The sequence below is a fragment of the Boleophthalmus pectinirostris genome, unplaced genomic scaffold (genome assembly GCF_026225935.1).
Source record: "Boleophthalmus pectinirostris isolate CB_2022bp ecotype Guang Dong unplaced genomic scaffold, ASM2622593v1 HiC_scaffold_17, whole genome shotgun sequence".
Classification (NCBI taxonomy): Eukaryota; Metazoa; Chordata; class Actinopteri; order Gobiiformes; family Gobiidae; genus Boleophthalmus; species Boleophthalmus pectinirostris.
The window spans coordinates 10,917,221-10,942,810 of record NW_026571115.1 but is presented as its reverse complement, the minus strand read 5'-3'; the positions used below and the strand labels follow the sequence as shown (position 1 = coordinate 10,942,810).

General features: G+C 37.5%; 3 protein-coding genes across 4 annotated transcripts in view; all 3 read right to left on the bottom strand.

Moving 5' to 3' along the window:
* tlk2 (tousled-like kinase 2) overlaps positions 1 to 14,926 on the bottom strand; it is a 28,245-nt gene extending 13,319 nt beyond the window's left edge. The window contains exons 1-10 of one of the 2 annotated variants that reach the window (XM_020926261.2): positions 14,239 to 14,926; positions 11,641 to 11,723; positions 6,171 to 6,248; positions 6,019 to 6,088; positions 5,563 to 5,606; positions 5,349 to 5,447; positions 3,533 to 3,634; positions 987 to 1,079; positions 769 to 879; positions 101 to 237 (exon numbers count right to left, since the gene is read on the bottom strand). In XM_020926261.2, coding sequence (XP_020781920.1) covers positions 101 to 237; positions 769 to 879; positions 987 to 1,079; positions 3,533 to 3,634; positions 5,349 to 5,447; positions 5,563 to 5,606; positions 6,019 to 6,088; positions 6,171 to 6,248; positions 11,641 to 11,721 — 815 coding nt within the window. In that variant the 5' untranslated portion in view covers positions 11,722 to 11,723; positions 14,239 to 14,926. The remainder of the gene's footprint in view (positions 1 to 100; positions 238 to 768; positions 880 to 986; positions 1,080 to 3,532; positions 3,635 to 5,348; positions 5,448 to 5,562; positions 5,607 to 6,018; positions 6,089 to 6,170; positions 6,249 to 11,640; positions 11,724 to 14,238) is intronic. The other variant, XM_055152644.1, reaches the window with a different exon arrangement.
* A 308-nt stretch (positions 14,927 to 15,234) lies between these two features.
* Positions 15,235 to 20,133, bottom strand: mettl2a (methyltransferase 2A, methylcytidine). Its single transcript, XM_055152980.1, has 9 exons — positions 19,954 to 20,133; positions 19,396 to 19,484; positions 18,514 to 18,782; positions 18,154 to 18,203; positions 18,003 to 18,063; positions 17,483 to 17,622; positions 16,608 to 16,714; positions 15,757 to 15,822; positions 15,235 to 15,683 (listed from the first exon to the last, which is right to left on the bottom strand). The coding sequence occupies exons 1-9, from the start codon at positions 20,103 to 20,105 to the stop codon at positions 15,520 to 15,522; spliced, it is 1,098 nt and encodes a 365-aa protein (XP_055008955.1). The 5' UTR covers positions 20,106 to 20,133; the 3' UTR covers positions 15,235 to 15,519.
* Positions 20,134 to 21,590: 1,457 nt separating this feature from the next.
* LOC110161461 (integrin beta-3-like) overlaps positions 21,591 to 25,590 on the bottom strand; it is a 39,289-nt gene continuing 35,289 nt past the window's right edge. Inside the window, exons 14-15 of the mRNA XM_020926207.2 lie at positions 25,014 to 25,180; positions 21,591 to 23,681 (exon numbers count right to left, since the gene is read on the bottom strand). Of these exons, the coding sequence (XP_020781866.1) occupies positions 23,616 to 23,681; positions 25,014 to 25,180 (233 nt within the window). The 3' untranslated portion in view covers positions 21,591 to 23,615. The remainder of the gene's footprint in view (positions 23,682 to 25,013; positions 25,181 to 25,590) is intronic.

Sequence of the window (25,590 nt, the reverse complement as noted above, 5' to 3'; positions counted from 1 at the left end):
CATGGTAAACATCCCGCCATTAGAGACACACACGTAGAACACCCCCAGAGTGATGTCACTGCAAAGTATTGATTGAAAAGACCAAAATCGTGATGTTTACTTGATAAGGTTTTGAAAGGCGTATCCGTCTGTCCACTGCTCTGTGAAGGAGGCTCCGTGTCTCACTGTGGTGAAATGGCCCAGTCTCAGCCGGTCCTGCATGCTTTTGTCCCTGCACGCCATCTTCTCCTGTTTGGACTGAAACACAAAAAAATACAACAAAAATTAAATACAGAAAGAATTAAAGACACATAATATAAATAAAGGTGTAGTTAATTTCCAAAAAATATAACAATAGCAAGGCTGTAGTTGATTTAAGATATGCCTGCACAGTGATGGCTCAACTAAAACATTTGAGTTATATAGGTTTAACACAAAAATACAACAAAAATTAAATAGACTAAGAAAGACACACTATGTAACTTTCTGTACGAGCGTCGGCCACTGCTTGTCTCCATGGAGATTTTATTGAACTTCCACAATACGGCCTTAAACTTATCCATCTCCATCAAGACCAGCAGTTGACACTTTAGGTATTTATGAGCAATTAAAAAGGTAAATGCATAAATAAAACAATAAAAAATAAATGCCATACTGTGGAAAATTCCAGGTAAAGCAATGAAATCTCCAAGGAGACAAGCAGATGGCAGACACCCTCCAGAAATGTTCCATTGTGTGCATTTAAATCAGTAAAACATCTGTTATGGTCTACAGTGAGTAAAAACACACCTTTTCAATCAACAGCTTCTTAGACATGGTCACACATTTATTTAAGCGCTCCTTGTATCGCTCCAGCATCCTCTGTTGTTCATCTATCTGTCTCCTCAAGTCACAGTTTGCCTAAAAAGAAAACAAAGACAATTTAGCAGTCCATAGAAATTTTAAAAGTAAAAAGTAATTTAAAATAGTTTGTTAATTGAATAAACAATAAAATTCATATCACATACCCTCAGTAAATCGTCTATTCGACCCTCTTTCTTCTCCAGGTCAGAGTTCTTGTTGTTTTCTATTGCTGTTAGTTTCTCTAAGGTAAGGTCCGACTATAAGAGAAACATACAAATAATGATTGTAACTTAAAAGTACTATATTACGCAAATTTAACTCTTGTGAGCTTTAAAACATGCTTGAAAGTTGTTACCTCATCAAAAACATACCTGGAGTTGTGTTTTGTTTAGTTTTTTTCATTCACCATGCTTGAGTAATCCTTAATTATTAGTCTATCTACGTCTCCAAAGATCAAAATGCCTTGTTCCACCTTGTGATGTCATGAAGCGATAGTTTAAGTTAACAGCTACATTTCACCTTATGTTCAGTAATGATTGGCAATTCCAGGGCTGAAATTATCCAAATGATTCTAGTGAAGCTGTTTGAGAGAAGAACTCAACTTAAACATGCAGAGTTTGTGTGTTAAACATGTGTGAATGAAACTAAATAAAACTCCAGGCTTGTTTGTGATAAGGATACAACATTAAACAGAGATCAGAAAGTAGTGTAATATGGGCTATAATAAAATACAACATTGTGGGAACTGACTGGTGAAGTTTGTAATGTCCTATTTGTATTCTTGGCTTGTAAGATGCACATATGCAATCTTATTTGAGTAGCAAACTAATATTTTGTTAAATTTTCTTTTATATAATTACAAAAAAGGTAATCTATTCGTTCTCTTCGTCATAGGCCATGAGTGAACATTTTGTCCTCAAAGTGGATGAGTTACAAGCATGAAAAATAAATTAATATCTTCTATATCTTATGCATGTTTGAAAAAATATAGAACAAATAATTTTAAAAGGAGCTTCGATCCAGCTGCTATTGTACTAATGAATAAATTGTAATCCATTTATTTATCAATTTTAGTACTCTCTCTTAGAAAGTTAGTTGCGTTTTATATGTTTAATATTTATTGTGATTTTTAGCCAAGCGGAATGAATAAATTATTTATGAGCCAAAACCATTCTGCATTGGAGCAGAGTAACACTGTTCGTAATTATGTTATTTGTGTATAGTGTGCAGGGTCGGACTGGGAACACAAAATTCGGCCCTGGCATTTTTCCTGTGGACTGGCCCTGGGGAGGAGGTTGTTGGTGCACTTAATTTGGGACGGTGGAAATTGAGGACTGAATTATGGATTTGCAGTGACAGTGTGATGCAGGTGAAAATCTGCCATGTGAGATCTGACCTGTGATCATAAGAGCTAAAGTGTGGTTACTGTACAGTTCAAAATACTAGAAAAAAAACTACTACTAAATATTTTTAAAGGATTTCATATTCAAATTCTCAAAGTATGCACTCTTTACTTTGATGAAAAACATTTCGTTCTGTCGCCTCGTCACCTTGGGGGGCAGAGCCACTCTGCTCCACAGCTCTAGAACTCACTCCCACCCGACCTACGTAATCTTGATTCACTCCAAACATCCAAATCCAGACTCAAAACCCATTTGTTTAAATGAGCCTACCCCCATTAATGTCCTGATGTTTTAGAAGCTGTCCTGTACTGTTTGATTGTTTTTAATTGTGTCTTAATTGTTGTTTGTACGGTGTCCTTGAGTGCCCAAAAAGGAGCTCTTTAAATAAAATGCATTATTATTATTCATTATAACTATAGCACATTGACATTTCAATTTAATAATACTGCTGCCTTTATTATAAAAAGATGTTGGGCATGTGTTTTAGTTGTATGTCTTTAAAGGTCCTATATTATGCAATACTCTTGAGCTTTAAGCCATGTTATAATGTAAATAACATAATGTAAATAATATAAAAACAAAACTGGAGTTGTGTTTTGTGGTACATGTTTGAGTAATCCTTTTTTATTAGTCTGTCTACATCTCCAAAGCTCAAAATGCTCTGTTCCACCGTGTGATGTCACGGAGAGGTAGTTTTCAAGTTACCACCTACTATTTACCTTTTGTTTAGTAGAGAATGGCAACTCCAGGGTCACTAGAATCATTTGGAAATCATCCAAATGATTCTACTGAAAGTGTATGGAGTTTACAAACACATTGGTGCACTTCCTGTATTACCACATGACATCACAAGATAGAACAGGGTTTTCTGCTTGGGAGAAGAATGCAGAATAAATATGCAGGGTTTGCGTGTTAAACGTGCGAATGAAACAAAACACAACTCCAGGTATGTCTGTGATGAGGAAACATTATTAAAAATTGTAAGATAGATAAAGAAAAATCGTGTAATAGACCGTAACATTTAACTTAATAAGAGAACACCGTCTCCTGCTCCCATCTGAGTTTCTGATATTCTCATTTAAAATCTGAAAAGAAATGATTAAGTTCTTCAAAAATACCGCACCCAAATAGATGCATGATTATAGAGTTATGTCTGGCCAGCGCATCTCAAAATGTAATTCTCATTTTAATAGCTGCTCTCAGTGTAATAACTATCTGACCAGAAACCAGGAGGTGTGTAGGTGTGCGTGTGCGTGTGTGCGGGTGTGCGTGTGTGCGTGTGTGCGTGTGTGGAGCAGTGGAGTCACCTGTGTGGCTTTGTGGAGCAGGAGAAGAGACAGAGGCTTCAGGGAACATGAGGACAGCTCTGTGTTTGAGGAACCAACAGAGGAGGGGCTTCCCTGCTGCACCTGAAGGAGACAAAAATAAATACATTTAATCAAAACTAATTCAACACATAAAAAAGAAATGCTACAACTAGAAATTGCAAACACTGAAATTATTTAAGTGTTTAAAGGTGGAACTTTATAGTTGAGGGTTTGTCACCTGCTTGTTTTTACGGACATGTCATTGCTCTGCCTGGAATGTTCCACACTATCTACCATACATTTATTTAATTACAGGTGGTTTTATAGCTCAAATATACATAGAAAAACAGGCATTGTGACAGGGTGAGTGGGGTTCAGTCTCCACAGATCTGACCTGTAACTTGATCTCGTTTGGTCTGGTCATGGAGAAAAGTATTCTACAGGATATCCACCAAAAAAGTTCCACTATGCACCCTCGTTTAATAGTTTGTATTTCAGAATTTTTCACAATGTTACTTGTACTGGATGGGTTTAAAATGTGCATGGAGAACTGGACAGACTGCAGCGAAAACGAAGTCTAATTTCAATCACAATCAAGCCAGAAAATCACAATTTGGTATTTGTCCAAGTCTGTTCAGCTCCAAAGCAGAGTTTCTGTTATAATTCTACACAAATAATATAAAACAACTCAAACTTTACAAACCAAGTACTACCAAAGAAAGGATTTGGCTTTCTGAGTACCACCAGATCTAAACCAAGTCTATAACAGGACCATTCCAGGTCTAATCTCGGGCTAACCCAGGTCTAAAAGTAGACTAACATTTCCACTGTAGTTGTAAATAAGAAATTATCCAAGGTTATCCAAGGAGGACAAAGTCTAATTTAGGCAAACCCACAAACTAAGGAGCCTTCCAAGTACCACCTGAAGGAGCTTGAGTGTCACAGTTTGAGACCCCCTTATATAATATATTTACTAAAAAATAAATAATGAAAGACTCCCTGCAGAGGACAGACGCGTGTTAGCTGTAGTTTCTCTTATACAAGTCTGCAAAGAAACTAAATGGATAGCATGAAGCGCCGCTAACAGCTGCTCTGTATTAGATGCACCGTCATAATACCAATATTATTTACTACCAGCTAAAATAATCCATATCACATAAAAACAACTCAAGGATCCATTTAAAGGTGCATTGTGTAACTTTTCTGGTGGGGGGGTCCATCACCTGCTTGTTTCTATGTCATTTCTCTGCCTGGAATGTTCCACAGTATGACATTAAACAGCTCTACCTTACATTTATTCAATTACATTTGGGTTTATAGCTCCAAAATACTTGATACTTGCTGACTGTGAGCAGGGCTGCCACTCCACAGATCTGACCTGTAACTTGGTCCGGTTCTGTCTCCATCAAGATAAAAGACTTAATACCAGACTGTGGAACATCCTAGACAAAGCAATAACATCTTCATGGAGAAAAGCATTTGACGGACCCTCCATCAGAAAAGTTACACAATGCACTAATAAATAAAATAGTGTTGAATAAAAGCCAGTAGTTCATCTTGCAGTTCTGCACATTTAAAAAAGTAGGCACCATTTTCATATGAATGGTAAATTGCGGTAAAACAAAAATGCCTCAGAGTCGTAATTGAATTGAATCATGAAAAAGCTATAGATCCCAGCTGCTTCTACGTATACAGTGACATTTGCTATTGATCAAATCTCCATTCATTGCCTCATATTAATATCCAGATAGAAAGTATGGAAAAGGGAAAACAGAAAGACGTGTTAGCAGACTTGAAAGAAAAGCCTTCTTCTCACCGTAACAGGAGGGTTTGAGAGCGAGTGCTGAGGAGAAGAGCGGACCACTGGGGGAATACTGCGGGCGGGACTGGTACCAGGCCCACTGCCCCCCGCAAACTGGCACACGGACCAGGGCAAGAGACAGAAGACATAAAGAGAAGGGGTAAAAACAAAGTCTGAAATGTTACGCAGCGTTTTGGAACAATTAGAGAGAATGATTTCAGAAACTCACCTCAAAATAATCACTAATTTTATGTCCTCTTACTCCTGCTTTGCCTGTAAGAGACAAGCAAAGGTTCAATAAATGCACAGTGTTCAAAAGAGTTATGTCATAAATAAAAAAATTTAAAGGGAGGAAGTCAGGTTAGACATTCATACAGTACATTTTCTGCAAGAGTGTTCAATAGTTTTCATAGGATTTCAATAGCTATGTTTTTTTGTTTTTTTTCCCCCTTCAGAAAACCACTGAAATCCTTTACATTTTACCTTACAGTTACTCCACACTTAATACAATTTCTTAGTCACTGTAAGACTTAACATATAATATTACTTTGATATCAACTATATGTGGAAAAAACTATGTGCATATATATTATGGGTTATTTGAAAAAAAAAAAAAAAAAAACACTGAATAAATTGCAAATATTAAAAAAGTTATGTCAAAAGCTTAATTAAAGATAAAACTCACCTTGGCTGCCATCAAAGTGGTCTGCTTTCCTTTTGCGTACCCTCTGGTCATTCGCCTTCTTTTCAGGAGTCTACAGCAAAGCGATCAAGACCATTTATTTAAAGAAGGTATAACATTTAGAGAAAAAAGGTGAAAATATGACAGGCACCAACCTCCAGTTCCTTGTCACTGAGCGAGCCCACGCTGCACAGGCTCTGATTGGATGACTCATTCTGACTTTGGCCTGAACCCTGAAGTTAAAATACACCAAAAACACAAACGTTAGCGGCTTTGCTTTAATACGTCTATGTAAATTGGACACAGTGTTTCCTATGGGATTAGACTATTGTGTAAAATGAAAAGGCATATTTGCATAATTTTATTTAATACATTTTTAAATTTAATACATTTGTAGTATGCGACAATGCCAGTGTTTATTTTCTTCTCTATTAATGGGAAACACTGAATACTAAAACCTAGGAGTGGGGTGAGATACAATTTTCACAGAATGAAACGAGATCACGAAAACCAGACCAGATGAGATTTTGACTCAACTTCTAAACTATAAACGGTGAAGTTCAGTTCACAATTTTGGCCTCAACATTTTTGATTTACTTTTATTTAATATTGTTGCTGTCATTGTTGTCCTTATTGAACTACAGCTTCTCAATAACTCACCCCAAATTAACCCCTTTTCTGTCCAATCCAAACGTAAACACATGAGATCATTTAATGTGCGCAAAATCTTGTGGTAACTTCGTCTCATGAGATCTTGTCCTAAACATTAAGTATCATCTGTATTGGGAATAGGGCTGTCAAAAGTATTGAAAATCTGATACTAATCAATACTAAAACTGGTATTGAAACTAGATTCTCATTTGATTCTCATATCGAAACTGAAGGTCATAATCACAGGACAGAAATTAACCTTTTCCAGATGCCGTTAGAATGATCTTAAGCTGTATCAGAACAAGTATAAGAGCACATAGACTAGTATACGCCCATGGATCACTATGGAACCTACCAAGATGACTGAGAGATTACTGAGGGATTATTACATTAGATATAACATCACATGGTAATATAAAAGGAAGTACTACGATTTAATGTTGAAAATTACATTCTATTGTGTGTTTTTAATTATCATTGTTGTATCAGAATTGTTTTTTATTCCTTAGTATCAAAATTTTAGTATTGTTGGTGAGTCACCATAGTGTCCTCTACTAATCGGAAACACTGGGGGAGATGGCTATGGTTGGAGAATGCACAAAATGGGCCTAAAACACCATTAACCAAACCTGGGCCCTGTATCCATTCTAATGCAGCCTCCCCGGTGATGGCTGTCAGTCAAGTCACATCAGAATTCAGCAGGCAGTGTCCAATCAGGAGCAGACACTTAGTGATTCTGAGCACAGCGGAGCTCCCTCACTGAACCCTGCTAAAATGGAGGAACATTAGGCATGCGGCCGGGGATGTATTCCTCCCTCAGTCTGTCACCTTTAGATAATGTCGGCCATTTTTCTCCACTTCACCATTCGCCCGACTATTTCCACCTTTACAGATGTGAGTAAGAAAGAGAAGCTTTGCTTATTTGAGAATGTTGGATACAAAAGCTTTGATCAAGATGAGAAAATGCGTTCTGGAATAACTTTAGAAATTTCTTCTTTTTTACCCCCCCATATTTATATATCCCAGTGTTTCCCATTAACAGAATAGACTAGGATGGACCCCCAAAATGGACTAGACATTAGCATAACAAAATATCACATAACATAAAAGTAATTAAAATGATCATACTGCTAAAATATGAAATCCTGGTAGTAAATGACATTAAAACTCCACAAATTGCATTAAAGAAAATTATTAATATTGAAAGTATTTTTAACATAGTCTGTACAAAATCTATAGGAAACACACAAATAAATATATATTAATTAAATCTGAGTTTAAAAATCTGAGTAATAAAACCTATAGTTATAGAAAATAATAATAATTTTATAGAATAATATAATAACAAACTTTTTAGAATTTCTAGTACTATTGCGACAGAAGCAGACTTCATCCTTGGAAAAAAACAACAATTTTCTTTCATTTGTGGGATTTTAATGATGCCACAAAGAAACAGTGCTTTCAAGGTCAAGACAAAACTACTTGGTGACATTCAAGGCTTTCAGGCAGCAGCCGAGATTTGTTCCTGGTGATTTTCTGGCTCTTTCCTCCTCCAAGATTCACACAGTCCCAGCCCAACCAGAACCATACTCTTTAAAAAAAACTTTACAAAGACAAGATGCGTCTAGAGCTGTATCCTGTCTCCCTGATTTCAGACGGGAAGCTCCGTTCGCGTTAAAATAAACATGGCTGCTAACATAAAAAAGGAGAAAAATCTACATAAAGAACTGAGAAAGGGTGCTGATTTTTACAGAATTGATTAAAGAGAGGAAATGTCTTCCGCATATGAAAGACAAGTGCTACAAATGGGACAATAAACAATAGTATTGTTCATTGTGATAAAAAGGGTAGAAAATAACTGTTCATGGGACATTTTATATAATTGTAATAATCGGCAACGAAAATAACAGAACAGAATGTGCAAGAAAAAAACTCCTTTTCCTTCAAGTTTACTTCTAGACCATTGTTGTTTTCACTAATAACAAAAGTACAATTCTATAAACAGCTGTTTAAATATGGGACTTCTTCATAATACTAAAGGCATAATTAATCATATCCATAACATTTACCATAACACAGAGACCCAGCCCCACGCAGATCACATCCCGTGTCAGACAGGAGGTTGTGGCGTGATGCCTTCAAGAGCCGCCATTTTCTCTGCGGCAGAAGCCATGCCACGCTCTGGGCCGAGCTGTGCCCAAGGTTGGCACTGGGCCCATCCCTGGACTCACTCTGGTTCCCAAACTGTTTCAAGATCACCTTCTACATACACGCCACCAACAGGGCTGCTGCTAATGATTGTAGCACGCCTTGTGGAACTAGAGAATGTAACTCAAACTTAACCCCTTTTTTGTCCAATCCAAATGTAAACATGAGATCAGTAATGTGAGAAATGAAATGATCTCTTGTGACAATTTTGTCTCATGAGATCTTGTCCCATTCCTAAGCATTAAGTATCATTTGTATAGAGAATAGGGCTGTCAAAATCATTTACTAATCTATACTAAAATATTATTGAAACAAAAAAAAAAGTCACATTCATAGAACAAAAATGAACCATTCCTGGATAGCTTTAGAATGATCTTAAGCTGTATCAGAACAAGTCTAAGAGCACATAGACAAGTGTACACCCATGGATCACTAATCATTATTTTAGTAGTCAACTAGTCAGCATTTCAGTTTTCTCTTAGACGACTAGTCAAATTATTATTTCTGTTCTGCTTTGAACATTTTTTGAAATACACGTTTAACGAAATACAGGTTGAAATTATGCTGACAGATGGATTCTCCGGTTTCCCCCATCAACACAAAACATGCACAATAGGTAAAATCCTCCAGCTAATCAAATAGTCCAGACCAAGACTAGCTCAAGATCTGGAGACGGGTCCCACTGCTCCTGAAGAGGTGTCCCAGCGGCATGGAAAAATGGGTCAAATGCAAATGATGAATTTCTCTATGGGGACAATAAAATGTACCTTACCTTTAAAAAGAGAATATGTATATATATATGTATGAATAAAGTACATTAGTGATGCATAGTGTTGAGTTCAATTTAAATGTAACTGTATCTTCTAATAGTTATTTATCTTGATTTTTAAATGCCTATTTCTATTCTTTTACTGATCTTGTATGTAGCAACACTAGAATTCCCCATTGTGAAGGTTGTGAAGATTGTAAAGGTTAACTTCATCAGTCATTTTTTATTCTGTTTTTGTTTCATTTTGATTTAATAATGCCACTCTTTGTTATAAAAAAAAGGGTATTTCCATATGTATATTTCACATTAGAGTCAGTATAGTGAAGATAAAGATGGTCAAAATAGGACTATGAATATTTTATATGTATATTACCAGCCGTTGCAGCCATGGCCACCAATGTACCAAATGTGAGGTACAAGGCTGAACGCTGCCCCCACTCACACCTGGTCAATAACTATTTCTGCATTCCTCCCCCCCTCCTCCTCCTTCTCCTCCTCTTCCTCCTCTTCCTCCTCTTCCTCTCACCACCCCTGTCCCGTCTGTGGCCTTGTTGGCAGCCATCACTGCTGCATATACAGCCACTACATCATGAGCCATGGAGAGACGCCACATCTCACCAGCCAAAAAACACAGACACTGCTCAACCTCCTCCAGAGACACAAAGAGGCCAGAGAGACCAGATCAGTCAAAGGGAAATTAAACTGTGGAAAAATGGGGCAGAAGCGGGATCGATTCACAAATATGCCACAATAATCTCTACATCCACTTATATCGTTCAACAAATGATAGATGAGGCATTACATTTTAGGTCTATATTTACTGTAGGTACTTTTATGTACTAGTGGGGAACATTTTGTTATTTTTGGTGGTAAGATAAGGGTTGAGACGTAGAAGGTTGAATAAATAATGTAATAATAATACTACATCACTTTTAAATAGCGCTTTTCACAGTAACTCAAAGACACTTCACAATAGTTTGACACAAAACAAGGACAGGACAAACATAACAAGTAGTGAGGAAGCAGTCATGTTATAAGCTGTGAGGAAAAGGTGAGTTTTTAGTAGTTTTCTGAAGGTGTTCAGTGAGTCTAAGTTTCAGAAGTGAAGATTAAAGAAAATATAAAAAAATAAATATGTATATTATTTTTCTGTGGTACAATATGAATTGAGCTGTAAAAGGTTCAATAAATAACTGCTTAAATTAATTATAGATAAAAACTAACTCCTACAGTATTTCATTTTGCTATTTATTTATTGAAGATCATGTTTTTTTAATTATTCTGTACATTTAGAAGACATAATTGTGTTTTAGGGTGACATGAATTAGTTTCAGTGTTATTGTATAACTACTGCCTTTACTCAGTGCAGGGACGAAAAATATCACTGGGTAATAGAGGTATGCAATTACACAGTAACTAGTTTGTTGAACTCTGTACTAGTGTTACGATACTACAATTTCAAATGTATGGTATAGTCCATATTGGTCCACGGGTGTATACTAGTCTATGTGCCCTTATACTTGTTCTGATACAGCTCAAGATCATTCTAAAGATACTAATTTCTGTTCTGTGAATGTGACTTTTTAGCATCGATACCTTCTCAAAATGTGTGTTTCGTTTCGATACAAGTACAATACACATGAGTATATGCATTGTATCAAATAATAGTAATATTATAACAGTCAGGCCAGATTGTATTCTAATATACATGAAAATGTGTTGGGGGTAGGATTAAATAAGATTTAACTTCTTCCATATCCTTTTTGACAAACTATTTATTCCTGTATTACATGTAGCTTTTTAAAAAATTGTCAAATCATGTTTTGTTATTTATAATGTGTTCTATCATGTTCCAGATAAAAGCAATCAATCACTCACAAATGTGTTATCTTGACAGGCCTATTCACGAACAGTGTGATGAGGAAAACCTGTGATTACAAGCACTTTGACATGAGTTCACGCAGCTCCACCTCCACAACATCTGCTCTAACACAAACCTTAGCGACGCCGACCCCAGTGAAGCGCGCCTCCAGCAGCTCCTGTCTGCGGGGGTCCAGGCTGTGCAGTTCTTCCATCATGGCTGCAAAGACAACACACAGATTAAGGAATTGAGTTGGGATTTGGGAGCGATTTGGAAACAATATCCGATTATTGTGATCTTTTTAAGAAGCACTGCGATTAGGCCTGTGATGATTATGACTTACTTCAACTTACTTTATTGTTGAATATATGAAAGCTCTAACAATATATTTTGGGGCTCAATATTTAAAGATGCACAGTGTGACTTTTTTGTTGGGGGTCCATCACCTGCTTGTTTCTATGTATATGTCAATGCTCTGCCTGGAACGTTCCACTTTTAAACATTAAACGCAAGAATACCTAGAAAACAGGTATTCTGACTGTGAGCACGGTTGTCTCTCCACAGAGCTGACCTGTAACTTTGGTTTGGTCTCCATGATGCTGAAAGATTTTATATCATAATTTGCAACATTCCAGACAAAGCAATAACATCTCCACAAAGAAAAACATTTGAAGGACTCTCCACCAGAAAAACTGCACCATGCACCTTTAACATCTGTAGAATAAATAATGGGGAGGTTTTTGTTATATATATTTTTTTGTAATATGAAAAGATCTGAGTTGCAGAGGGTTAAAAAAGTAACTTCTACAGCTAATTACTGATGTACTCTGCTTTCAAGTTACCCAAAGCACTTTAAATTGTATTATTCTTTCCACATCCATGATGAGCTGTACTATTGTAGCCATAGATGCCTTGGGGTAGACTAACGGAAGTGAGGCTGCCAAACTGTGCCATCATTGGCCCAACGCTCACGCACACACCACTGTCATACTAGGGAAAGTGTCTTGCCCAAGGACACAACAACTTGGTCCAAGTGTGAATCAATCTTTAGACCTATGGGTTGGTAGATGAGTGATTAAACTACTGAGCCACTGTCCTTCCAAACACGTGCAGAAGAATGGACAAAAAGACGGAAAGAGGCCAATGAACCAACAAACTAATACAAGAATTACATATTTCAGAGCTTGTTTGTAGTGATGCAGCCTTTCGAGTCCCACTATTGATATCAATACTTTTATTTTAAGCATCTGCTGAAACCTGATATTCACCAATACCAGAGTAAGGATGGAAATTGGTACATATATCCTTAAAACAACTTATTACACAAGAGATCCAATTGTGTTATGCAACTGTTATTTATACTTCAAAGAACTACTGACCAGGTTTGTAGGAATAAAATTTCAAACATTAGGGAGATGTTCCATGCCAAAATCATCCAGTAAATACACTAATGAAAGGCGCAATCAGGATACCAGCTGCACCAGGATTATAAAACCGATACCCGTTCAAGCTCATTTTAAGTATCAGCAAAGATATTCAATACTAGTATTGGTTTTGGTGCATCCCTCCTAACTGGTACAGATCGACATCAAGATTAGCAGTTTTTATGCAGAAATAGACAGGATATTTTGTTGTTTGCAAAAGTACTTCTAAAATTACAGCCTTTGCGATTTGCTAATTGCATCCATTCAATTAATCCAGCAGCCCGATTAAGGAGCACATTGTGCCGTCTGATACGTTCCACAGGGAGTGACAGATCACATTTTCAAAGGCACCCATTGTGATGAGTCATGCCTGTTTTTAGCTATATGGATGTGGAAAATTCCTGTTCTGACTCATCATTAAAACTAACAATAATGTTGGCACTATTTTATGTGTTAACTAGTCTCATCTCACCAACTTCAGAAGAACTCTGTTAACTCTAAAGTGGTTTCTATGAAAGTGCCAAAGAAGGCCAAGTGTGTGCAGTACATTCATATTAGACATAGTCCAGATACATCATACAGCATCATGTGATAACGCCCTGGCATTATAGGCCCAGTAACATGGACATGGATAGCTATGGAAAGGTCACCATTGAAAAGGAGTGCCATGTCAACTCCAGAGCTGAGGAAGAAACACAATATGTAAAAATATAACATTGTACAAAGGTGAAAGCTTTAAAAACACACCCATAGGCGAACTGATACCTCTGTAAGCTTTGTGTTACACGTTTAATTACTGTCAAATGCAGCATCTGTCTCATTATACACAACATTTGTATAGCTTTACCTACACTGTAATGTAACTGGGTTTAGGTAATCTGTTTAAGCATAAATACAGTAAACAAATCACTAAAACTACAAACACGTTCACAATCTGTCTAAAATTGAGCAAGCCATTACCAATCACATAGCTCTTGTTAGCCTAACTATAGCGATGCTAACACTTTTGATTTAGCACATCAAGGCAATTTGGGGTAAAATTAAAAAAATATTCGCAACCTAAACATATAACAACTCCTGATTATTGCAGAGGTGGCTTCAAGCGATATGTATGTACACAATATCCACAAATCAACACGATTAAAGTCTTTTTTGTTAGGCACACAAATGGTAGCTAATGTTAGCACGCTAGCGGCTGTCAAAAAGAAGCATCTCCACGATTGTTGACGGGTTTGCGCCACGTAGAAAATCACAGCCACCACACACACGCACGTCCCGTTGTATGATCGCAACCCCAGCGACATACTTACTGGATTTTATTATGTTTCGGTCCACGGGAGGGCCTGGTCTTACGCCTGAAGCCGTCCCCGTTGTTCCCCGATGCTTCGTGGACAGACCCTCCCTGGCTGCAGGCCGCGCAGACAGCCCCGTCCTCCGCGTGTTGATTGCTCAGTGTCCAGACGGAGAAAGACGCTGTGCAGGGGAGGTAGACACCGGAGGATTCCCGACGGAGGCCTCGACCACTCTGGGTATCCCGAACCCGCTTTGCTGTGCCACCTAGGCGGGGAAACCCATCATATCCATCTCCCCGAAGACAATTACGCACACAATGCCGGGGTATCTCGTTCCACACAATGGCGCACGACCCTAAAGATTACGACTTTTTCCACCTGGTGCAAATGATGCCCAAAGCGAGCGCTGGGTGCCCCTATCTTTTTCTCCCCACTGGTGAGATGAAATTTCGGGTTCTTGCTTTGTAGCTCCACCAAAACAAAGTTGCGTCTTGTCTCCCTTTTTCCAGACGTGAGGAAGAAAACAAAGTATTTCGGAAGTTGTGCTGGCCCAGACTGTGTCAGTGTTGTCCGGATCGATTCGGTTCGGTTCTCATGTTTTTGCAATGTAAACAATAATCACTAAAATCTCATATTTTCTCGTGAGAGTGTTCAAGAATTTTCACCTTCGTTCGGTCCACGCCTGCACCAAATCTCTAGTCTGGACCAATGGCAAATCTGTGTGTACACAATACAATTATATACCGCCCACCCATCCAGCCTGACATGATCACCCGCTGAAAGTTGCAATTCCCCTGTGTTTTCATGTTTTTCACGCAGTGGTTATTAATGAAAAGTTTAGCTGGCCAATTATGTGTTGTTTTCAAATTTGCATAATTTGATTACGATAATTAAATATGCAAAAAGAACACTTCATTTGACAAACATTAATTACATAGGCTTAGACAGAAACAAACCTAACTGCCTTACAAGTGTACTATTTTGATCATTAAATTATGAATCAATTAAAAAAAACAATCTTCATTAAGTTTATTTGAAGAGAATTAAGACATTAAAAAACAGGATTTAGTCAAATATTAATTATCAACCAGAATTCCCTCAAACAGGGTACCTTCTATTGTCGAACATACAAGCCGTAACATAAGTCCATCAATATTAACAGTCCACCTGGGAACACAACCAATCTATCAAGCAGTCGTATCCGCTTGAATTGGTTTCAGATGGTGCCATTAACAAACAATACTGCACCACTTTGATTATGGGGTCTTTAAAGAAATAAATGATTATGGTCCTTTTCCTTCAGCTCAGCGTTTCTGTGGTGCGTTCAAGGCCTTTGCGGTATTTGCACTGGATCCAGACTCGGTACATGGTCAGCTGCTTCCCTCTGTTCACCTGAAGACGTCTGTCCACAAGGTTCTGCACTTTCTCTAAACCAGCCGACATGAATAACTCATGTAATTCATCTGAAATATCAAACACAATGATTCAAATGTGAAAAGGTAATATAAGAAAGAACTACTAAGGTATGATTTTTACCTTGAGTAAAGAAGTAAACTCGTGTCCCGTCACCACGGACATAGAAGTTTTCTGAAAGGCACCTTCCTGAGAATAAAATAAATCAAAACATGTTAATGCTGTGGTGATAATTTATTTTTTCCCTAAAACATACTTTTACAGGGCAAAGGTCAGGTAAATTGCATATTTCTAAAAATAAACCCTTTACTGCAGTGGTTCTCAAAGTGGGGTATGGGAACCCCTGGGCGTCCCTGGACCTTGTGTTGGGTGTCCCCCCAAAATTTTGATAACATGGAACACTACTTGAATACTACAATTTCTTACAATATACATTCCCAAACATACAATGTTTTTTTGATGGAAACAACAACACCAATTAAGTAAAAATATAAAGAGATTCACTCATCTTTCAACCAAATGTGGTTATAAACGTGGTTTGAACTTGTAAATTTTATTGTGATACAATTGTGAGGACCAATAGGGGTCCTTGGCCTCCTTGAATGAACTAAATGTATTTATACCATTGTAATAAATGTAAACCAAGATGTTCTACTTCAGTCCTCCATCAGTTTCATAATAATATTGTTTAAGTGAAATGTAATAAAACACCATGATTTAATATGTCAACATCAAGTTAGGTTAGATTCTCGCTCTCAGAATGAATGTTTGTCAATGTACTTTTTTAAGCAATAAAAGAGATAGAGTTTTATGGCATTACTGTGGAAAATTCCAGTCAAAACAACATCTCCATGGAGAGAAGCAGGTAGCGCACCACTGACCAAAAAGGTTACATAATGCAATTTTAATAGAAAAACATGATGTGCCCCTTGACAACAATCATTAACTTAAACAGTGTAATTAGTAACATAAACCTTTCTTAAACCGTAGTTGAGCCATGTCATAGCGTCCGTAGTCTCTGAGCAGCATCATCCCTCCAGGCTTCAACAGTCGAGCCAGTCTACTGATGGAGGCCTGCATCCTAACACACACAAACACACACAAACACAAGTACTCACACAGGTGCCTGAGCTGTACTGAGGGAACCACTGGTGGTACACAGGGGTCTTTGGTGGCTCTAGGGTGCATTAACACTTGTCCTGGTTAGGTTCTGATATTGAACCGGCTCTAGCCCGGCTCTAGCCCGGCTCTAGCCCGGCTCTAGCCCGGCTCTAGCCCGGCTCTAGCCCGGCTCTAGCCCGGCTCTAGCCCGGCTCTAGCCCGGCTCTAGCCCGGCTCTAGCCCGGCTCTGATGTAGTGTGTGCAACTGTGAAAGCACCCTTTGTTACAAGCCCTGGTTAGTTATTAGTTCCTGGTTTAATTTAGGCTTTTTTTTTTTTTCTGTATAGTGTTGTTTTTGTAGTTTAATGGGTACTATGCAAAGGTCTTCTAGAGAGGTGCTGGCTTTAGTAAAAAACTTTGTATTTGCTATAACCTTAAATTAATTCCCAGTTTTGTTACCAATGTCTTATTTATTGTTGTTAACATCAAGCCTTGTTTATCCCCTGTATTAGACATGCACCAATGTAGTTTGTATGACAAGATTGAAATGTCACCACTGTGGGACAAATAAAATATATATTTTTAATTATTTTATCTTTAATAGTCATATTTTGTTCTTATCCCATTAGTAGTACAACTTTCAGCCCTAACCCTCCGATGGCATTTGATGTAAATAGGTTGAAAATGCCCTTTATGAACTTATACTCCCTAGAAATCAAAGTAAGTGAGAATCAAACAGAGTGCTTACTTTTTGGGATGCAGCGCAGATAGTACAAAGATCAGGACCAGAACATCCAGGGTCCCGTCGGGGATGGGGTAATTGGCTTCCACATCACTCAGATCATGAACAAAGGCAAAGCAGCGCCCAGGGTCATACTCCGGATTAGTCTGATGACAAGGAGACAGTGTCAAATCATTAGTGGTTCGTAGAGTTCAGATTTGACAAGATCAAAGAATTTTACAATGTCAAATTTGTTATTAATTATGATTATTATTATTGGCACCCATAGACCGTTTATATCTTTATTGATACTTTGCAGCTGATGTCATTAATATTCTAGAGATGCATGTAGCACATCCCCAGCATGATGCTCACTGTATCAATACAGTCTATGTCGAATGTCGACACCATAAAGCATGTTTACTAGATTTGATTATTTAGATTTCCCTGATTTCCCTAAATATTGTTGCCTTCAATCATACTTCTAATATTCTTAAAACTACAAATAAGGCTAACTGTAATCATGATTTCTTAGAAAAACGCTTACCTTCACTAACTCGACTGCAGTGCTGGAGAAGTCACAACAGTAAACAAACAGACCAGGGTCACTGAAAAGTCAGAAAAATGTTTGATTTATCTGTCAGTAAAGAAATTAAAAAATAATCTGGTTATAATGCATGTATTTTAGCTGCACTCACTTGTTGGTCTTCAGTATTGGGAAAACTGTGTTGCCAACTCCACAGCCAACCTGGAAATCAAATAAATGTGTTATTTTAATATAATACAATACAACATTTATAATCAAGTCTTTAAATATTCATTACTCAACTTCTCATTTGCCCACTTTAAATAATCATAACAGTGAATATATGAGAGAGAGAGAGAGAGAGAGAGAGAGAGAGAGAGAGAGAGAGAGAGAGAGAGAGAGAGAGAGAGAGAGAGAGAGAGAGAGAGAGAGAGAGAGAGAGAGAGAGAGAGAGAGAGAGAGAGTTACTTGATCTTACTTGAACTTCAAAACAAAAGTTATATACTGCGCATTTAATCATGCATTAACTCACCTCTAGTATTCTATATGTTGCACTGGCTCCTGGGAAGCTTTCATCATTAAGAGTAAGAGCCTCCACTTCACTACACGGCCCTGTAGTTGGACTGCTCTGCTGTATATCCTCTGTGTTAGACTCTTGTGTGAGTGACTCTGGTCTGGGGCAGGACTGAGGGGCGAGCTCAGGGAACTCTGTGAAGAGCCAGTGTCTGTCTTTGAAGAACCGGTTTTCATGGATGGTGTAAAATTCATTCCAGAACTCATTTGCCTTTGTGTCAAACTCCTCTGTGTGGAACAAAATACAAGAGATCTTATTTACTATATACTGTATGTCAACATTCAGGATTCCCTCTCTTTTTCAAAACCAGTCCATGACTTTTTCATGACTTTTTCATGATCTAAAGTGAATTTTTCATTACTTTACGGCACCGTACATGTGTAGAATTGAGCAGAGTTTTAGGGTTAAATATGAACTGTTAACCCTTTCCACTCACCTTATGGTTTGGTATTATAGCTTTTTAACATTCAAAATACTGTTACTGCATTTATTGTCATCTTTTTTAAAACAAGAAGTGCGTATGTTTGGAAATAATCATAATAGCCTAATGATAACAGAACAATGTAGTTGTGTGAAAGAGATACTAAAATTCCATGACTTTTCCAGGCCTGGAAAATAACATTTTCAATTTCCGTGACTTTTCCAGGATTTCCATGGCCATGGGAACCCTGAACATTACTCACACGTTTAAACATCTCTGTACTTGTTTAATGTTATCTACTTAATATATAAATTGTCTACTGGATATGTAAACTGTGCATCACTTTAGATCATGCAACAAACAAAATCTATGATTTTTTAAAATATTAGATATAAAAAATATTTATACATAAAGATCACCTTGTTTTTCAGCAGGCAGGGGCTGGCTATTCTCCAGGACTTTCTTCTTTGCTGCACTTTCTTGCTCCTCGGTCCACTCCACATTGTCCCTGTCCAACATCAGAGATTTTCAATAGTGGTCAGGTCAATAATATTCATTCAGTTATGTCAAAGAGTATGACATTGTGTTGTTTTCTGTAGTTTTCAGGCAATAATATGTATCCTTAAGTCCTGGTTTAGATCTGTTGCATTTGTGGCACTTGGAAAGCCAAATCTTCTGTTGGGTTTTACTTGATTGGGGTGAAAACTTTGAGAGCCACTAATGTACTCTATTCTAGAAGCTTACTAAAACGCTTTACTATTGTCTCATGGAGATGACAACGCACAAGTCAGAATAAAAGGTCAAAGATTACACTTATAGGCCAGAAGTAAAAGATCTGAAGACGAGCAATACACCTCACATTCCTGTTTGAAGCATGGGAGCACAGAGACTCATAAACTAACATTACATCACTTAATTGGAGAATGAAATCAAAACAGATGTAATGTTAGGGCATTTCTTTAATGTATTTTACGTACCACGCGTTATGTTGAAAAACCTGTCGTGGGTCCGTGAGAAAGCGGGTCCCAAATTGTGGTCTTTTCCCTTCATCAGAGCCAGAATCGGGAAGAATTAGCTGAGTTTCCCCGGTCCCTAGCTCCACTCCGTCCACGGCATGGGGCGCCGCCATGATGGATCTGACGCAGCGGAAGAAGAAGGCGTGGTGTGTTCATGTGACATAGTAAAAATAATAAAATAAATAGAATACGAAAAGATTATTATTATTATTATTATTATTATTATTATTATTATTATTATTATTATTATTATTATTATTATTATTATTATTATTATTATGGTTGCTGTTGCTGTTGTTGTTATAATTATTATTATCATCATTATTATTATTATCATTATCAGTAGTAGTAGTAGTGGTGGTAGTAGTAGTATGTTTTGTTGTTGTTGTTGTTTTTGTTTGTTTTTTTGTTTTTGTTTAGTTTTTTTTTCTTTTTTTTTTTAATGTCCCGAGGTATCTGAACATGTTTGGGTTAATATGTACAATATGTTTAAGCAGTGGGCTTGTTTGCTACTTTGCTATGTCAGAAACAAAATTTTAAATACTTGGAAATATAAAAAGAACACAGGCAATCCTCTACAAGTTAACTGCTAACACAGAATACGAATAAGAAACACACTCTTTTATGTAGGCTCGAGTTGAAGACGAAGCATATGTCCTCTAGAGGGCGACATTTCATTAGAGTCAGGATAGCACTTTCCATTCTAGCGTCCTAATATTTAATTCTACCCTTATTTTAATCTCTTTGCAGCAAAAATAACTGACAACACCAGACTAATTACCCACCAGCTTTAAATCGATTAAAATGTAAAAGTGATATTACCAGTGTATATAAATGTGCCCCACTGAGGTCTATATAAAAAAGTAAGTTAACTTATAGGCTATCAGTTATATACTCTGGACTACACAGGATGTGGTTGTGGTCAGGCTGAGAGAACAGTGAGATGTGTCATGTGTCTCCAGGAAAGATAAACATGCTTCTTTTCAGGAAAACATAAACAGGACCATACAAGTTTGTACACATTTTGCAATGATGATGTCCATACTTGGAAGTAGTATGCACATCAGCTCTTGTATGGGATCCGGATCTTCTGGATGCATTTGCTTGAAAGAACCGTTCAAACGACTGGCTCTTTTTGCATTTACTTATATGCCAGAAGCCAATGTGTAAACTCAATTTTATCTACAAGCTAATCACAGAGAAAAAACAAGGCTCAGATTTGTTTAAAAGGGTCCCACCTGAGAGTTGGAGTGTAACTAACTGTTATTATGCTGCCAGATAAATGTTTTGAGCACAGATCTCTCACTGGTGTTGCCTACACTGCTACTGTGCTGATTCTTGTTGGTTCAGTGTTAACCAGTGTAAAAATACATATAAAATTGAAGGAAAAATATTGGGTTCTTTTAAAAATTGTGATCCGGTGCCAACAGTGCATGTTAAAAAGTGCTGTCATATTACTACTAGAAAGAAAGGATCACAAGAATGAAAAACTTTGAAACTTGTCCTCTTTGCTTTCCTTTGCCTTCTCTGTGAATGTAGACCTACCTGCTGCCAGGTTACTAAATATACAATAATACATACAATAATAGCTTCAGGCATTTCAATAAAATGGCAAAAAAACTGTTTTATTTGAAGTGACAAAGAAAATGAGAGTGTGAAGCGGACACAGCAACCACAAACACCTAGTTGGTCACGATAGACATCATAAGGTAACGTCACAATTCTTTGAAGTAATTGACTGACAACCTACTTTGTACAAGCTTCTTTCCACTTATCATATGGTGCAAAACAGGCTGTGATGGTGAAATGAGTCAGATCCTGAGAAAAGTTTCATGAAGCTCAAATGCACGGAAAACATCCCCTGATACCAAGAAGTAACTTAACACAACAGCAACCTTATAATTTACAGGTTTGTACTTGATGTTTCTTGTGCAATGAAAACTAAACAGTGCAACATCGCGTTACTGTCTGACAAAATAAGTTATAATCTCTTTGTAAAATGTATTCAGTTACAGAATACTGAAAACTTGCATAAAAATGGTCCAATCAGAATGCTGAATTCTAAATGCATAGACTTCTTTCACTTTAAAAACACAACATAGGTTTAAAACAACTTTGTGTTTGTTTCACTGTTTTCTGTGCATTTATCACTAATTAGAGAAGAAAAATATGCAAATGCTTCACCCACTCACCATTAGAGCAATGTACTTTTTTCCCCTTACTAATACTGTGCAGATCGAAGCCTAGATTGCATTGAGTTTTAATTTTAATTCTATTCTGAATACCACCAAATGAAAGAGTAACTGTACTGGAAACAGTTGACTCAAAATAAGTGTGAGAGAAATATTTTTGATACATGTATTTAGTTACTTCTCAACACTGCATATAGGCTTAAATATTATTGCAACAGTTGGATTTGTCTTAGATTTGATCAGCTTTTTCACAGTTCTTTACAGACTGTCTGTGTAAACTGTTGTTATTCACCTTAAACGGACCCACCCACTTTTGTCTCTAAATGCTCCAACACCTTGTGGTGGCACTAGAGATTAAACAGGATCACATTCATTTCAGAGTTGGAGAATTTTGGGAAACGTTTTGCAGCTAAAATATGACATAGAGTAGGTTGATTTGTGTAAAATATTCAATGTTCATGTGCACCAACAATGTAAAATAATACAACCCGAGTGACGCACGGACGCGGCAACTTCCAAAATAAAGTGAACAGAACTAAAATTAATTTACATCTAAAACTTTTATCCATTTTGGAAAAAAGACGGTGGAAAGAGACAGTCAACTATACACCCACATGTACAGGGGGTATTTTACCAATCCACCAATCCACGCCTACAGACTGTACATTTTAGCAGAATTATGGTTAGAGGTTTGCTTCCATCTCCCACCAGTGCTTACTACTGTTGCGTCATTGGGCAAGGCACTTAACAACAACCTGTCTCCAGTGACTGTATACATTGGAAAAGGCCAAACACTCATAATGATTCAAAAGAAATATAACAAACTAGCATATAAAGCATTGATAGAAAACTTTCAAATAGTCTTGAATGTCTTTACACCCTCTTTGTAAACTAAAGCACTGTTAAACTCCAATAAGAGTGCACATTGTGAACAGCAGTTGTTGGCATTTTAAAGCTACATTGTACTTTTCTGATGGAGCGTCCACCATATGCTTTTATTGCTTTGTCTGGAATGTTTCACAGTACGATATTAAACCTTTCTATCTTCATGGAGACCAAAGCAGGCTAAATTATAGGTCAGATCTATGGAGAGACAACCCCACTCACAGTGAGAATACCTGATTTTCTATGTATTTTTGAACAATAAAACCACCTATAATATAATAAATGTAAAGTAGTACTCTTTTATGTCATACTGTGGAATATTCTGGGCAGAGCAATGACATATCCAAGCAGGCGATGGACCCCCAACCGAGATGTCACATATTGTGCCTTGAACATTTCTTTTTACAAAATGTACAATTAACACAAACACATATACATTTCTTCTACAGTTCAGCTCCAGTAGTCACATGACATCCTCTTCCCACGTGTTTTCTGTTTTTACATCCATCGAGTCTTGACCCCTGAGATTTCACTGCACAAAATGTCTTAATTGCCTCGGTACGCTACATTTGTGAAGGTGGAAGTGGCTCCTTTATATAAGGGGTTGTGAGCCTGCAAAACGAAGCATAAAGACAGCATTTAAGTTCATTAGTGTTCAAATTGTACCTTCATTTACATATTATCAGACAGTCAAGAAGTACCAACAATTAGTTTTCACACAGTACAGTAGAAAAGAATGCATTAATAAGGACCAAAACAGGATGCAAAGCACGAGCAGTTAAATTACTACTACCTATTTTAACTCACAAGGCCACTTTCATAACAAATCTTTCCACTTGAGATTCCAGTTTATGTATTAAGTTTAAAATAGGTTGTTGTGTCTTTAGGCAAGACATTTCGGCCACCTTGTCTATGTGGTCCATTGGCCCCTCCATCCACCACCAGTGTGTGAGAGACTGGTGGTGATTTCTTCTCTCAAACAGAAAACACTCTGTTCCACCTTGTGTTGTCATGTGGTAACACTCCATTGTGTTTTTAAACTTCATACACCTTCACTAGAAGGTAGTCGTTAACTGTAAAACTACAGCGTCATGACATCATAAGGTGGGACAGAGCATTGTGACCTTAGGAGACAGACTTAAGGACTATTCATACTTCATAAGAACATAAGAACTTTGTTCTTGCACCCAGGGTTGGCCGAACAAAATGACATCATTTTGTTCGTCCAGCTCCTGTTCGGGAGTTCTTGTGACTTGTTCTCGACACCTTAGCCGAGCAGAACTTTGTTCAGCAGTTCGGCAGCACTGTGCGACATCTTTGCTCGGATTGGTTATTTACGTGGGCATGGTTTATCTGCTTCCTTGCCAGTGCAGAGCAAGAAAAAAATTGGATAGTTTTGAGTCACAGCTGGCAGAAATGGTGAGAAAATATAAACATCTATACGACACAACGCTCAATGACTATAAAGACTATAGTGTAGAAAAGAATAGTGTAATCTCTGTGATAAGTCTGCGAAAGCCAAATGGCAGATCACCAAAAAAAGAACGGACAGGCTGGTGGACAAATAGAAGGAGGGCGGGGCAGTTCGGCAGCAGAACATCTTTTGAAGTATGAAATGTCAAAGCCCAAACGAACTTTGTTCTTGTTCTTATCACCTCAAGGACAAAGTTATTATGTTCTTATGAAGTATGAACAGGTCTTAATAATAAAGGGTTACTGAAACACGAGTGAATGAAATCAAACACAACAGGTGTGTTTCTGATGAGGTAATAGCATTATAACATGAAAAACTTAAAACTCACGAGAGTAAATTTTGTGTAATACAGAACATTTAAAAAGCCCTTAAAATAACCTGGTTCCCATGTATTTCCCAAAACAACAAATTTAAGTGACTGTGTGAACAAATATTTTTCTACATGTTATAGCATTAGTCACAGTCCTTACCGTGTCCCATTTAGCTTTGGCCTTTTCCTCCTCAAACTTTGCATACTCGCGCCGGTCGTGGATGGTGATCAGAAGTTTCCAAATAAGGAGTCCAATGAGCCCCAGCAGCAGAATGGCCCCAGCTACAGCCAAAGACACCACCAATGTATCAGGGCCCTCCGGACAAACTGAGGAGGAAGAGAGGGACAGAGAGAAGAGATAGTGTGGTTAACTTAAAGGGCCTGTATTACGCCATTTTCTGATCCCTGTTATAATGCTGTTTCCTCATCACAAACGCACCTGGAGTTATGTTTTGTTTCATTCACATGTTTAACACACAAACTCTGCATTTTTAGGCTGAGTTCTTCTCTCAAACAGAAAACACTTTGTGATGTCATGTGGTAATGCAGGTAATGTAATGCACACCTTCACTACAATCATTTGGGTAATTTCAGTCTTGGAATTGTCAATCTCGACTGAACTAAAATGAAAAGGTAGCATCTTGAAAACTACTGCTTCATGACATCACAAGGTGGAGCAGAGCATTTTAAGGATTATTCAACCATATGAATGAAACAAAATACAAGTCCAGGTATGT

Excerpts from the sequence above, each read along its gene's own strand:
- mettl2a (XM_055152980.1), bottom strand. The coding sequence starts at position 20,105 with ATGGCGGCGCCCCATGCCGTGGACGGAGTGGAGCTAGGGACCGGGGAA. Across the intron at positions 16,715-17,482 it reads TCTGCGCTGCATCCCAAAAA|GATGCAGGCCTCCATCAGTA; the intron begins GTAAGCACTCTG and ends TGTGTGTGTTAG. Across the intron at positions 15,684-15,756 it reads AGTTTACTTCTTTACTCAAG|ATGAATTACATGAGTTATTC; the intron begins GTAAAAATCATA and ends TTGATATTTCAG.